Source organism: Octopus bimaculoides, chromosome 14 (genome assembly GCF_046866305.1).
Source record: "Octopus bimaculoides isolate indiv1 chromosome 14, ASM4686630v1, whole genome shotgun sequence".
Classification (NCBI taxonomy): domain Eukaryota; kingdom Metazoa; phylum Mollusca; class Cephalopoda; order Octopoda; family Octopodidae; genus Octopus; species Octopus bimaculoides.
Window position 1 is genome coordinate 19183885 of NC_142941.1, and position 16595 is coordinate 19200479.

Sequence of the window (16595 nt, forward strand, 5' to 3'; positions counted from 1 at the left end):
CTTAGTGTATCAAGATGATTATATAAATATCTTTTACTTAATTCAGTTATGGATTGTGGTCATGCTGGGGCACTGCCTTAAAGGGCTTTATAATCAAATGAATCGACCCTAGTGCTTTTATTTGCTTTTTTTTTTTTAAAGCTAGGTACTTATTCTATTGGTTTCTTTTGCTAAACCAATTGGTTACAGAGATGTAACAAACACCATTTGTCAAGTAGTGGTGGGAGTGGGAACAAACACACAGAGAGACTTCTTCTAGCTTCTGTCTTCCAAATCCATTCACAAGGCTTTGGTCAGTCCAGGGCTATTGTAGAAGACACTTGCCCAAGGTGCCACACAATGGGACTGAACCAAGAATTGTGTGTGTGTGGAAAGCAAACTTCATACCACAAAGCACACAGACATGCATACACATACAAGAGCTAAATGTTAATTCAAAGATAGTGCTTTGGCAGTGACATGGGCTTTAATACACAGAGATTATTTGGTGTATATTCTTGTATGGGAGTAAGTGGGTAAACGATAGAGGAGTGGTTGAGAGTTACTAAGAGAGAAGATTCCTCTTAACTGCAAATAGTTGTTGTTTATTCTCAGGTCAGAGCAGATTTATAATGAAATTCTTCCAGCCTTGACTGTACACTTCTGTGTTACCCCTATGCCTGTTTCATTTCTACCTAACACCTGAGGATCAGACACCCAGGTTCTGGGTCCTATTAACGTGGCCAAACTATTGTAATTTTTGTTGTGGAGTGGTTGGCATTAGGAAGAGCATCTAGCTGTAGAAACCAAGCTAAAACAAACAGGAGCCTGGTGCAGCTCTCCAGCTTACCAGCTTCAATCAAACCGTCTAACCCATACCAGCATGGATAATGGACAGTAAATGATGTTGTTTGACCACCATCACAGACTCTTGATCAGTCATCCAGAACTAAATTGTTTATCCAATGACCAACGCTTCCCTGTAGCATGTCATCTTGAATGACTTCACTTTTTTAGAGTCAGACACCAGCTTGACGGTTTTTGCTGAGACACAATTAATCCATATTGTATTGAGAGACCACAAGGCTGATCTCCTTGCACTAAGTCTTGCTCTGATTTCCTGGCTGCAGTCAGCTGTTTGGTTAAGAATGGATTCCAGGTACTTGAACTTAACTTGGGCTAGCTTGACCACTGCCTTCACAGTGTATGGTAAACTGCTCATGTTTCTTGGTGGCTACCATTGATCTTTAGTAAAAACGCATTAGAGACTAGATTAACTTCGTCTGCAGTTCAGCCAGTGAAGTAGTGATCAGCATGGTGTCTTTAACAAAATTATGGTCATTTAGCTACCAGAAGCTGATGCCCATAACCCAAACACCAATCCAGTTGACTACAACCAGTTTGTCAGCTCCTCATACTCCATCCTTAATAGCCACCTGCTGTCAATGTACAGTTTCTACAGTTAGTCAATTGTTGAGCCCTTGGTTCCCACCATTTGTAACACTTTCCACAGTCTAGCCTGCTGTACTGAGTTGAAGGCTGCTTTATAATCAATGAATGACACATACAGTGGAATATTATACTCCTTAGCTGTCTCCATTAGGATCCTGATATTAAAAATTTTCTCCCTTGTTCTGTCCAATTACGGAAGCACATACGCTCTTCAACAAGCTATCTTTTGACTGCCTGATCCTCTTTAGCAGAATTCTCAGCAAGATCTTGCTGGGGTTGATGAGGTGTGATGCTACAAGCTATTAGCGGTGCCAACAACCTTGGGCAGTGCTATGAATACTGCATATATCCAGTCCACAGACCATTCAACAGTCTTGTGACACATATTAGTGAAAACATTTGCCATTAAGTCATTCCTCTCTCCCTCCCTCTGATATATATATATATATATATATATATATATATATATGTGTGTGTGTGTATGTGTTGGCACTCTGTCGCTTACGACGTCGAGGGTTCCAGTTGATCTGATCAAAGGAACAGCCTGCTTGTGAAATTAACGTGCAAGTGGCTGAGCACTCCACAGACACGTGTACCCTTAACATAGTTCTTGGGGATATTCAGCACGACACAATGTGACAAGGCTGACCCTTTGAATTACAGGAACAACAGAAACAGGAAGTAATAGTGAGAGAAAGTTGTGGTGGAAGAGTACAGCAGGGTTCGCCACCATCCCCTGCCGGAGCCTCGTGGAGCTTTAGGTGTTTTCGCTCAATAAACACAACGCCCGATCTGGGAATCGAAACCGCGATCCTATGACCGTGAGTCCACTGCCCTAACCACTGGGCCATTGCACCTCCACACACACACACACACACACATATATATATATATATATATATATATATATATATATATATATATATATATATATATATATATATATATATATATATATATATATATATATATATAGGTATGGTTGTGTGGTAAGAAGTCTGTTTTCCATCCAGATGGTTCCAAGCTCACTCCCACCATGTGGCACCTTGGGCAATTGTCTTTTACTCAGGCTGCCTAAAGCCTTGAGTGGATTTACTAGACAGAAACTGAAAGAAGCTCATCATATATACATGTATCTATGTGTGTGTGGGCCCTTGCATTTGTGTTTGTCCCCCACCGCTGCTCAACAACTGGTGCTGGTGGGTTGAGGTCCCCCATAACCTAACGGTTCGGCAAAAGACTGATAGAATAAGTACCAGGTTTGAAAAGAAAATAAACACTGAGGTCAATTAGTTCCAGTAAAAATTTCTCAACGCAGTGCCCCAGGATGGCTGCAATCTAATGGTTGAAACAAAGTAAAAGATAAAGGTGTAGCTGTGTGGTAAGAAGCTTGCTTACCAACCACATGGTTCCTGGTTCAGTCCCACTGCATGGTACCTTGGGCAAGTGTCTTCTACTATAGCCTTGGGCCGACCAAAGCCTTGTGAGTGGATTTGGTAGATGGAAACTGAAAGAAATCCGTCATATGTGTGTGTATGTGTGTGTGTGTGTGCCATCACCATTTGACAACCGGTGTTGGTGTGTTTACATCCCTGTAACTTAGCGGTTCGGCAAAACATTCCGATAGAATAAGTACTAGATTTAAAAAATAAGTCCTGGGGGTCGATTTGTTCGACTAAAACGGCATTGCTCCAGCATGGCCGCAGTCAAATGACTGAAACAAGTAAAAGAGTAAATGAGTATATGCACACACATACACACGTATATATATATATATATATATATATATATATATATATATATTGATATACATATAAAGACAGATATATTTACGTATACAAAGTTATAAATACGCGTATATACACATTATTGCTATAAATATAGAAATTTTGTTGTGTGTGTGTGTGTGTGTGTGTGTGTCAAGTAGAAGTCAAGTACGAACCATCAATATATGAAGAGTTGACAGGAGTGTTTTATAAACAGCTAAGTTCTAATAGAAATAATTACTAAAAATTCATAGCTCATTGCTGTGCAGCTGATTTCTATACGGTTTTAGCGGAATTTTACCTATCTATGTATATATATAGCAGTTAACAATATTGTTTTTTATTTCAAGAAGAAAAAAAAACGTATCAAAGATCCTGACTCACTAACATGTAACTAGATACGGCTTTCAAGCAAACTTGATCGGTTGATATGCGCTTGGTATAATCCTATTTCATATACAGTAACAATAATCTAATCTACTTTAATATTCACAAGAGCTAATTCGTCTCTATATGGTGTAATTTCAGGAGAGTTTAATCAATGCTGTTATAAATGGGTTTATGAAGAGGAAAAGAGTAACGCATTTTCTTTTTTTAATTGCAAATTGATGTGTTCAACATGAATTTAGAGGCGATCTTTGATTAAAACTATAGATCGATTTATAAAATAATTAAGACTGATATAAATATAAATAAACAGAAATTTCATTTGATGAAGTAAAACTAAGCTCCATTTCAGGAAAATTGAGACCGATAAAAAAAAATTTAAAAAAAGAATTACCAAATTCTCAACATTTAAAAAAAATGCCATCTACATTTTATAATGTACATCTTTTGATTGCCATTAGATTTCAGCCATGCTGGGACATCGCCTTGAATTTTTAGTCGAATGAATTAGACCCCAGTACTTATTCTATCGGTCTTTTGCTGAACCGCTAGCTTACGGGGACGTAAACTCGCCAACACCGGCTGTCAAACAGTGACGGGGAACAAACATTAAGTCACACAGTCTACCAAATCCACTCACAAAGCTTTGGCCCGAGGCAATAGTAGAAAACACTCGCCCAAGGTAACACACAGTGGGACTGAACCCGGAATCATATGGTTGGGAAGCAAGTTTCCTATCACACAACCACGCATGTTAAACTTTCAGTAAATTGTAGTAATTTTTGCCGAAAATTTGATAAACATAAAACGTACATCTTTTTATTTATATATTATGATGCAACATGTCCTTGCCAATAATGGCTAAAGTGAACTTAAGAAAAAGTCCTTTTGGCGTACATTTTTCTCTTAGTTTTTTACTAGTTTCAGTCATTAGACAGCGACCATGCTGGGGCACCGCCTGGCAGCGTTTACTCGAACAAATCGATCCCAGTACTTATTATTTTAAACTTTTGCACTTATTCTATCGGTTTCTTTCGTCGAAACTCTTAGGGATTAAACAAACCAACACCAATTGCCAAGCGATGGCGGTACAAAGACACACATACACATCATATTGTGTGGTCAGTACCTTTCTTGTTTTGATGTCCAGGCTGCGTATCACATCGAGTGCCCAGTTCAGTATCTCAAATGCTGTGGTACTAGCACTTGTACTGCAAAAGCATTGTGAGATATGGTCTTGTTAGAGGTAGACAGTTTTGAGTTCCATATTTTACGGAGTCTAAACGGGATCTGACGCAATTTTCGTTTACCAAATTCACTCACGAGACATCAGTTGGTCAAGGGCTTGCCGAAGGGGCTGCACGGGGATAGTGAACTTGAACCCACTTGGTTGCAGAGCGAGCTTCTTAAACACGCAACCATACTTGGTTCCCCAAAATGGGAAAGGATCGGTTAAGAGGATAAGCGCAGTCCCGTTCTGCCTTAAAACGAAGAACATGAAGAAAAAACAAACATATTTGACCTAATTTGGGGTGAGCAAAATGATTGTTAGTTGTACCTCGAAAAGTATTAACAGCTCCAGCTAATACGATTAATTACCATGTAATCGAATACTCCAAACTATCAAAGTTGAACAATTCGACCTGAAGTCTGAGATTTGGGTCTGATGCAAGTGGCAGATTTAGAGCATGTGCTACAACAATTATGCTCGACCAAAATCCTCAGTGCAGAAAGGATTAAAAGCTTCCTTGTAATAGCAACAACAAAATGAAAATAGAGTAAATGCCACGAAAGCACATGTCAGCAAAATGTAGTATTTGTTATGAACAGATATGAAGAGTAGTGTATATATACATACAAAACTCATATGTATTTCTGATAAAGATGAGAAGTGTGTGTGTGTGTTGTGATAGTATCACTTTATCACATACTTCTTCCAAACGTGAAATATGGTTTCGGTGAGTTCCACATCTGTTTCCAGTTATGACATGTATCTGAAACATACAGGAATTATCATACGCAAACTTAACTATACGTTACGGATCACATCATCGTTAGAGAACATTCCTTAATTTATCATTCATACTGATAAGAGATAATGGTGGTTCCACATGAATTAGTTCGCTACACACAAGAAACACTTGTTCAAAATATAGGTAAAAATCTCCGATGACATTAACATTCCAGTAAGTCAAAAACACTGTTCAAATCTAATACAATCTACAATGAAGTTTACCAAGATTCTTATGATTCGTTAACCTTACCAAAACAAGCAAATTAAAGGCAGGACAAAAATGTCAATTCAACGAACTTGTTAAGTGATTAACGAATTAGTCTAAGAATGTAGTGATGGGAAGTCTGGACGACAGTCGGTAATATGTCTCACTGATATTTCAGAAACTGGCAATGTAAAAGTGAATTAAAAGTGTAAAGTTGGATTTAGAGAAGTAATAGAGTAAATGTACTGTAAAATCGGTGTTTATACTATCATTCTTAAATAACTCGATGAAATTGTCATGAGAAGAACTCGTGGATGAATGATAAAACAGGGTTGTTCTAATTCCAGAAGTGAGTCAGAAAGATTAAATAGACAAGGTCAATTATGTGAACGAGAGGAGTACAACAGACTGAATCATCCCCCGTTGCGTATATTTATTGCGCTATCGCCACCGACTGAGCAAAGACCCTAACAATATTTCCCGATGGATGACTGATTTGCTTTCTCATTTGCAGTAAAGTCATATTGTTATCATTGATACAAAATGAGTTTTTTCATAAAACGCAACAAAGACGGTAAACCATAGGAAAATTAGTTGTTACACAATGTAAGTTATAACATCTATTCTCTTATGTCTACCTCACTATCCTCGGCGAGACTTGCAAATAGGTTTGTCAATATCAGACTCGTATGACAAGTCAGAAGTGGGGCAGTCAACAGACTAAGATCTCTACACAAACCATGCAATCCCTTCGGAGCGCAACAGTTTGAATTTACATGTGAATGAACAGGATCCGAAAAATAAATTCAGTATGCATTATATGATAATCTCATGTTAAGAGATCTACGAGTCATAGATCTCATAGATAAGGCAGCGAGCTGGCAGAAACGAGGTCGACTTTGCCTTTCATCCTTTCGGAGTCGATAAATTAAGTACCAGTTACGCACTGGGTCGATGTAATCGACTTAATCCCTTTGTCTGTCCGTGTTTGTCCCCTCTATATTTAGCCCCTTGTGAGCAGTAAAGAAATAAAATCTATGAGTCATAGATCTCTTAACATTTCTTTTTGACTTCGTAAGAAAAGAAAAACTTTTTGTGGCGTTTATTTTATCAGATTCGGCTGATTTAAAAGTAAAGCTGACCCTGACGAAGTCAAGTATGCAATAGAACATAAGTGCATGTGTCAGAGTGAAATGGTTGTGGAATGTGTAATGATATGGGCGTGTGCATGTGTTTATTATTTAAATTTGCGAGACGAGCAGTGAAGTTGCAGAAGCGTCGGAAATAATAAACTGTAGCATTTGTTATTGTCTGTACGTTTCGAGTTCAAGGTCAACTTTGCTTCTCTCCCCACCCGGGTCGATGAAATAAAGAATGTTATTTATGCCTAACAGAATGTCTTAAAAAATTGAGACTGAATAATGTAGTCCAAGATAGACAGTACATTAGCAGAATCGTTTAAACCTTGCAGTTTTTGATGCGGGTCTTAACGTATCGTTAATCTAATCAACTGTCCACGTATTCCAAATTTCTGCCTTTCATCTTTCCGAGGCTGGTAAAATAAGTACTGGTGAAGTAGTTGGATTTTATCTCAACTGTTTTCTGTCGCTCCCAAATTTCCGGCCTTGTGCCTATCACAAATTATTTATTTACCGTATACAGTTAATTTTCGCATTGTAAGTATTACCGAAGAAAGAGTCGTTGGGTTCCATTTGCTACATCCCTTGTAAATAAATTCACTAAAGCTACTGGCCTTCTGTAATTATGCTTAAACCTAGAAACAGAAAAACATTTTTCTCACAAAAAAAAAAAAAAAACAAACAAAAAAAAACAGGAAGGCATTGCAAGAAGTGTCGGTTATCTCGCAAATCAGACCCGCAATAAGTTGTCTGTTTTAATACATTTATACAGGACCGTCTTTGAATTCTCATGGGCCGTTGTACTGAAGTACTCGTCGAAATGTGACAAAATTAGTCTATACATAGATGCACAGGCCTCCTCAGCACCAGCGCCATAGAACCCATCGCACCTCCCTTATGATGGAATTGGTTGTATAATATATACGCAACAAACGATTTGTGTATCTAAAATGTGCTTAATATTGATTTCAATTTTGGTACAAGGCCAGCAATTTCGGGGGGGGGGGGGGGGTATGAGTTGATTACATCAACCCAAGTGCTCAACTGGTACTTATTTTAATGACCTCGAAAGGATGAAAGGCAAAATCGACCTCGACGGAATTCGAATTCAGAATGAAAAGACAGACGAAAAACCACTATGCATTTTGTCTGGTGTGCTAACGATTCTGCAAGCTCGCCGCCTTAAATACGCTTAATATTACTATCTTTTAGCGTGTTGCCTGGTTATGTTTGTAAATTGCAATACACCGTTAAAACATAGTGTTCGATATTTCGACTGGATCGGATTATTGACTTTATCGATATGTACTCATAGTATGTTGCTGCTTCTATTTTATTCGCTCGTAAAACGGTTGATAGTGAGTCGCTAACGGACTTCAATTTAACTGAGCGACTTTGAGATCTAACGAATTATTACTAAATAGCTGAATATTCAATTCCTAGCTCCCAACCCTACATCTCGTGTTAAAACTGTCAAGTGGCGTGTATTCCAAGAAAATTTTACAGTTTCTGAAAGCTATTGAGAAGAATGAGTCAGCGATAAAGTCAAATTTGCACTACTGGTGAACGAGAAAAAGATATTTTTGTCAGTTTCAAATACGAAGAAGGCCATAGATGTCAAGAACAAATTACCAGTTTCTATTACACCTGAATCCATCTATTTAACGCTAAAAACAACTTCCTCGCTATCAAAGGCACTGAAACACTCAGGAATATTTGACGGAACTCATGTATATGAGAATTCAACGATTTTGACTGACAAGTTTAGTTATATATGGGTGATGTATCATTAATATTCTAACTCAAGGAAACTAGTTAAGTTCACTTGGCTAAAGCTGTAACTATTGTGTTAAGAACTGAGGAAACTAACAGACACTATATTAGTGGTAACGCTGCATATGCTGTTGAGAATGGCAGCACCATGCAAATGTTTTAAAAGCATAGCTGGCAGAAAGCCACAAATATGTACAAAGTGTAATGGCAGTCACAAATTTGGGGTTCATTTTTGTCCTGCATATAGCAAAGAGTTTTATAAATCTGGCACGTTTGCTCATTTTGAAGAAATATGCAAATCTAAAACGGTTGCTCCACCAATAAGAAAACATAAAAAAAATTTGATGCATTATTTGTGGACAAACTAGATACTGGCAAACTTCCGTAACTTTGTACATTGTCAGTTGTAGGTGATAAACATAAAATACAGTTAGACAAACAAGCAACGTGTTTGTTACCACTGACTTGTTGAGTATCTGAAGTTAGAACTATTATGGAAGAAACACTGCAGACCTATTTCAGAAGAAATAACGACCAGTGTTACAAAGACTGTGCTATTTTCAAGGCCTCCGAAAAATTTGGTAGATAGAACAAAGTTGCCTTTGGGTTCCGGGAAAATCTCTCAAAATTCAAGGGGCTATGATTTTTTAAATTTTTTTTATTTCAGGGAGAGGCTCAACAGATAGTCTTTGACCCCACTTTGGTTCCCCGAGCCCCATATCAACGTGCCGACTGAAATCTCCCTTTTATAGGTACTAGTTAATTCTGTATGTTTCATAGTGATTGGAAATAGAGCAAAAAAAGTTGAAGAACTTTACAAAAACATATTCAAGTCCTGCAAACGTAACAGAAAACTTTGCGGGTGGCTTTCAAGTTCTTGAAATTAAACATACTGTAGATTCTAAAATAACACTAGCTGCACGTTCATGAAAAATAGCAAAAATATTGAGGGGGGGGGGGCTAATGCAAGATTTTGAAATACCTGGAATAAAATAGTTGTCATACGGAATTGAATCAACTGACTAGGTTAATAGCCTGGTGTTAAGATAACGCAGTGGGCACTATCTCGTGCTTCTTTAAGGGGACAGAGCATTCGTCTGAGTTGTTGAAATACATTTTACTCTTTGCCCTCCCTGCTTTTAGATAATAATGTTGTGAACCTTCAGATACGATATACTCCAATAGGAGTTAGTGGCAGAGGTTCTAGCTCTTCGACCAAACACAACCGAACAACGGGAGAAAGTATATGCTATGGTATGTATGATCATACAGTTTGAAAGAGTAAGGAATGAATACTCTTTCACTAGCAGTGATTTCAAAATTCCAACTGCTCATTGCCATGCTGTTCTGTTGTGGTTGAAAGTTCTGTACTCAAACAACCAAATGTTGGAAAATTCTGCAAAATTGTGGTCCGTTGTCTCTCATAAGTGTTAATGAAACACCCTGTCTTGAAAACAGGGATTCCTGTTTTCAAGACAGGAGTTTATGACAGGTTAGTCTTTGTGTCTAGTGGTTAGCTTTATGTCCACAAGGACGAGGAGAAAGTAATTTCTCATGCTGAAACAAGATTTATCTTGACAAGTGATCATAGCAACTTTTCCATTTTTAAGGGTCTCCTTCTGTTGTATTCTTCAGTTCTACAGTCATACTACATTTATCAACCAGTTCAATGATGTCGGGCCAATACAGTAATTCTTTTGTATTCTTTAGGTACAGCAGTCGATCTAACACTTATTTGTTGTCTCACTAGGCGTGGAACAATAACTTCCCTTTAAATACTACCCCTTGGACACGAAGTCATTCACCCTTGCATCTCCAGAAACTCAGAATAACGTCTGCAAATAGCAGTTTGCAGACCAGTCCTGTTTCAGAGCTTGTACAAATTCATGCGTTGGCTATCATTAACAATTTTAGCTTCCAGTTCAGTAGTCTTTGCATCACTCATCTGAAACATTGGTAAACAATATTTCATGACTTACATTGACTCTCTCACGAGTGAGAAACCGTTCGCACGTTGTATGACTAAAGTGAACTCGCAATTTTCAAATTTCTTTCGTTTTACATAGTTTAGAGAGCTATTATATCATTCCCCCGTCTATTCATCATTTTATGCAACCTTAGATGAACTTTGTAAAGAAATTTGCTTAGAATACTTAAAGTTTTATGATATATCTCCACTCCGAACATTGTACCATACACACACTTTCGGTGCTTAACACTTTCACAAATGATCAGCACCAAAAACAGCAGTTATTAGATCTTTTTCCATCTGAGATCATTTTTGTTTAATCGAAATCAATGCCATGGATACATATGCTTTTGAATGTTTTGCCATTGTAGAACAGCAACACTTGTGATTTTGCTTGCATCCACTGATATACGTACAGGCTTAGTTACATCCAAATAGACCAATACTTGTGAGATACTTACAATCAGTCTAATACTGTCAACCCTTTATTATTATTATCACATTTATGAGCCTATTGAAATGGTCTTGTTCTCTTTTAAAGGTTCATTCATTTCTGACAAATGAGGAATAAGTTGGCAAGTTATGTATGTTACTATGCATAATAGAATGTCTTCAAACAATGAAACATATTGAATAATGTAAACCAAGATGGACAGTGGATTAGCAGAATCTTTAAAAACCTTGCAGTTTTGATGTAGGTCTTAACGAATGGTTCTAAATCCTGTTGCAGTCAACTTTGTCTGGTAACCGTCCAGACCGAGGGCAACGGATTTTGAGAGTTGGACAAAATGCTTTGCAGTGGTATTTTCCGGCTCTTTACAGACTGATTTCGCCTGTGACGATACTTGTTTCCTTGAGGAACGTCGGTAGCGTGGAGAAGAAGAGGCTCACTCAATAGACAACAAATAAAAACTTCGCCCGAGAGGGAAACTTTCAAGGTGTAGACTGTGTTGTCTTAAGGCATGGGACACTGGGTAGTTGTCAAAGGTTCTCACGGATCTAAGGGCCCAATTCTAGTCTATATTTGTCGTAGCTTTCTGTTAAGGAATAAACACTATAGCGCCCAGTGCATTGATGTGTCCGGTGGGGGAAGGGCTATAATGCTTCTAATACGGCGCTGTGCAAAAATAAAGCTAACTCCGACGGACAGGACAGAGGCCTATTACAGAGAAACAATGCTATATATAGAAAAATCTTGCGATAGTTACAACCAGAATATCTTTGATCATAGGCCTGTTCAATCCAATGGTTCTCAACCATTTTTTCCTTATCTATGGACCCTTTGATTACTATTTTATTCTAGTGGACCCCTTTAGCCATTCGATTTTCAAAAATTTATTCTATAGATACTTCTTTCAAAATTTCTATTTTGTCCCCCACTTGTGTAGGTTTGCCACAGTGCTCTTTAAAAGAACGTTTCGGTGGTTGGAAATATGTTGAAAGAAACCTAGCTGTTTCTGGCAAGAAATACATCTAAAGCAAAGTTTTTTTTTCAGCTACCCTTAAAAGGCAAATATTAAGAATACGCACACCCGGTGTTTAGGGTTCGGGTTTTTGTTATGCCGAAAACGGGTGGTGTGCGTATTCTTTATCTCTGCACCTTCAAAATACTACTGTGGATCCAATTTACTATTTTACTTGCGTGGACACCCCAAAAATCTCATATGGATCTCCAGGGTCCATGTGGACCCTGGTTGAGAACCACTGGTTCAATCGGAGGCGATCTGGAGCTTTGGCGTTAAATGTTATAATTAGTTAAAAGTGTCTGTATTGACGAACGTGTGACTGAGAACTTGTGAAAATGTGAACAACCATGTGTCTATGGTAAAGCATGTAAATACTTACGCGCACAAAAGTGTGCGAAATATTTGTCTGTGTATGTCAGATAAGTAAATATACATAAAGTGCATATAACGAGATGCGATGATGCATCTCGTGTCCGTATTGAAAAGATATAAGTGTACATAAGCAAATATAGCATTTATAATGAGTATAGTATGATTGTACACAATTCCATATAATGTCTTGTCTAGTCATGAGTGCGCACGGTAAGCAGCAGCATAGCTACACATCTGCAGAAGTCTTTTGAATTGAATCTGTGTACAAACATTAAACCATTGTTGACATGGAAGTAATGTCCCAAAGACAATATTTATAACCAGTCCGTTTTTTTGCTTTTTTTTGTCTTGTTTTTAAAGAAAAATATAATCATTAAAGCAGAAAAGATATATATATATATATATATATATATATATTAGCTTAATTGGCTTGCACAAATTAACAAGAACAATGGAAACTAAGATCTCTTTCTCTCACATACACAATAAGATAAAATTACGCTTGAATGGAACTGGCGATACCAAATAATCGCTAAATCATTCGGGCAACTTTCGGAAGTGAAAAAATGAATAAATAATTAAAAAACGGTCGGTGCAGAAATAGCTTCACTCTAAACTACTTGATGATTAGGAAAATTATTCTTTTTACAAGAACAAAAACTGTAATGCGTTAACAACATAGACAAATAAAGGTTCAATACACACATATATATCCACGCATACATACATCCACACACATACATCCGCACAAAATACACTCACACACACACACATTACGGGGAAGGGGGAAATAAGACAGGAGTTTTGTCTGCCCCATTTCCAAACTATTAACAGGCTTAAGGATGAAATCAATCCCAGTCCTTTATTGAATTTCTTTGATTATTTCTTGAAGGAAAAGTGGGAGGGGGACAAAAATTCTAAGTAAATAAACCCGAAAGGACAAAAAAGGTTCACTTACAGAATAAATGTGACTTTTAATAAATTATATTTCAAACCTAATTTAACTTTGTTTTTATATTATTTTCCCGTCGATTAAAATAAGTCTGTCACTTCTCGGTCAGGAATGCCATAAAGATTTATTCGTTTATAATTATTATTATTTTTTTTTTCATTTTCTTTTTTATAAGTAGACATTTAAACCAAATGAAATGAAAAGAATACTCGATACACGTTTGAAGTATTATTTATCTAAAAAAAATACGGTCAAAGAAAACAAACGAATAAAAAAAATCACTTTCAGATCACTTCCTTAGTCACCATCTCCCTTGAAAACTATTTGAGAACAACGGCGCCAAATCTACCCCTCCACGTCTTGGAACTGGTAAGATCTAAACAAACAGAAATTTGGATACCTTCGCCTGTTTCGTCGACACACACACACACGCAATGCGCGCGCGCATACACATATACACACGCGTACATACACATGTATACACACATGTACTTGTTTATATATATATATATATATATATATATATACACATACACACGCGTACATACATATGTATACACACATGTACTTGTTTATATATATACACACACACACACATACATAAATAGAGTATGTATATGCACATATATACAAGGTACGTGTGTTTATGTATATATACATAATTATATATCACACGCATAATGTGTATGTACCCCTATACAATGTGTGTTCATGTGCAATAAATGAATTATAGACATACATTAATGCGTTACATTGTATGTGAACATACACGCATTTAAGCAAATATACATGTGTTTAAAAAGGCATACATGTGAAACTACATGTACACATGTGTTCATGAAAAACACGTACAATTAACAATTTAGAGTATTTATCGACATGCGTGTGTTGCTTGTGAATACACAGAATATAGTAAACATATAATTTTGAAAGTAAGGTATTTACTTCCCTATCAGCCCTGTAAACATTGCGAAAATGGGTGGCAAATGAAAACAAAAAAGAAAAAGAGTTCACCTACCTTTGTTGTTTTGGCTCGAAGATGTGTTACCCATCCTTCAGGTATTTGGGGGTAACTTCATCAAGAAGCCAGGTAAAATAAAACAAGAATGGTAAAATTAAAACCTCGCCTAAATTTTTCCGAACTTGGTGACTGTCGATTTTGCTTTTTCTTTGTTTTTTTTAAGATTTTGTTGTTGATTTCTCAAAAGCTCTTCGTATTTTATTTTATTTTTTTTTTCCAACTGAAGAGCAAAAAGATACATACACACGCATGTACCCAATTATTAATTAATACTTGGTTAGAATCGAAAAACAATGGTAAAAATAACCTGCAGCTAGTTTCGTGGTAGTGTCACACATATCCGAGAGAATACTGATGGTTACGTGGGTAGTTTTGTTGGTTACACGCATAAAATAACATCAATAATTGTAATATATGTCGAATTGGTTTCCCATGTAAAACGTCAGAACAGAAATCCCGGTGAAACAAACCACTGGAATGACACCAACGAAAGTCACAAGCTCACATCCTTCCTTCCCAAAATCATGGACATGCTTATTATGTATGCGTATATGTTGCAATATAGCATGTAGTAACTGTGGATGATAGGTGTCTTGAGAGAATGCCACTTGTCGAAGATGGGGTGACGGCAACGACCAAAATTTTACCAGCCAGTCGTGGAAATAAGTTCAAACCGAGCAGAATTTCAACAGCTCGGTGTTGGCGGGTTTGGAGTTATCATCACTCAACGTTGACAATTGAACTACTTTATTTGTCTCCTTCATAAGCGACTTCCTCCCCTCTCGAGCCGTCTGTTTTATTATATACATACACACACATCGTATCGTCTCTTCCTCTCTTATCTCTATCTTTCATTCACTTTCTTGATTCTTTCATTTTTGCATTCATTCTGTTATCTCTCTTACTCTCACTCTATTTCTTTTTTCTTTCTCTCACTCTTTATGTTTTTGACAAACACTTTTTTCACTCTTTCTGCCTCTCTCTTTCGTATACAAAGTTATGTTTGTGTGTATGCTTTGGTACGAAACTCTAGGTCTTTGAGTCACCTCTAAGCTTTATGACTACTAATTATATGTGTGTGCGTACGCACGCGCGTGCGTATTATTTTTTTCTCTCTATCTGTCTCTTCTGTCATCTTTTTTCTTCCTTTTACCTTGTTTACCCTTATTTTTTAACAAGTCTGCTTTTTTCTTTTCCCCATCCTCTCTCTTTCTTTCTCTCTATTTTTTTCTCACGAAGTCTAGTCTGACATCTGAGCCTCTTTTCTTCTCGCTATTTACGTCTTATTCTTATCAAATCTTATCCGATTTCCAATCATACAAACACTGTCCCCTCTTTTCTCATACTTTCTTTCTCTCACTTTCCTCATAATCTTTGTTCTCTTTCATCCACTCTTTCGTTTATTTCCCTCTCACATTTCTCATCACATTATTCATCACCGAGGCTTTCCCTTCTTCTGTCTATCAAACTTATTCTCTTATTCTTCTCCTTTCCGATAACACCTTCCAAATTCGTTCATCTATCATAACTCTTTGTCTCTGCGAGAGTTTTCATTCTATAATTACTGCCGTCTAGACATTTATCTCTCTCAATTCATTTATCAATCTTATAAATATTTTTATAGCTTTTACAAAGATTCTCTCAAGTTGTTTCTATTTCTCATTCTTTTATAAATCAGCCAGGTCAACCTCTTCAAATACTCTTTTGTATGGTTTTGTTTTCTAAGTACTTTTTTTTCTTTCATGATGATACGCGACGGACGGACGTACACAAGTGCACGCACAAGACCTCAAATTTCAGGATTACTTCGACCCCGAAAGCAAAGTTGATGCTGGCGGGATTTTTATATGCTTCGCACACACAAATTTTTCATTAAACTCACTCACACGTAGGTGCATGTGTGTGTGTGGGTGAGCGCGTTTAAATTTCCAAACGGGTACAAGGCACTCAGTACATGTTTATTAAGAAGCACAGACTTTTTTCCATCGCTACTGAGTTCCTCATATCTAATATGTAAACATAAATACACACACATATATTAGTGTATATATGTGTGTGTGTGTGTATACACGTCCATGTAATGTCATTTGTAAAAACGTC

At 37.1% G+C, this 16595-nt stretch overlaps 1 protein-coding gene across 6 annotated transcripts in view; it reads right to left on the reverse strand.

Moving 5' to 3' along the window:
* Positions 1-16357, reverse strand: part of LOC106868156 (protein neuralized) — a 521151-nt gene extending 504794 nt beyond the window's left edge. For 3 of the 6 annotated variants that reach the window (XM_089362473.1, XM_052972720.2, XM_089362472.1), the window contains exon 1: positions 14493-15575. In XM_089362473.1, the coding sequence (XP_089218599.1) occupies positions 14493-14526 (34 nt within the window). In that variant the 5' untranslated portion in view covers positions 14527-15575. Of the gene's footprint in view, positions 1-14492 lie in introns of all 6 variants that reach the window. The other 3 variants (XM_089362475.1, XM_052972722.2, XM_052972719.2) reach the window with 3 other exon arrangements.
* Between the last annotated feature and the right edge of the window lie 238 nt (positions 16358-16595).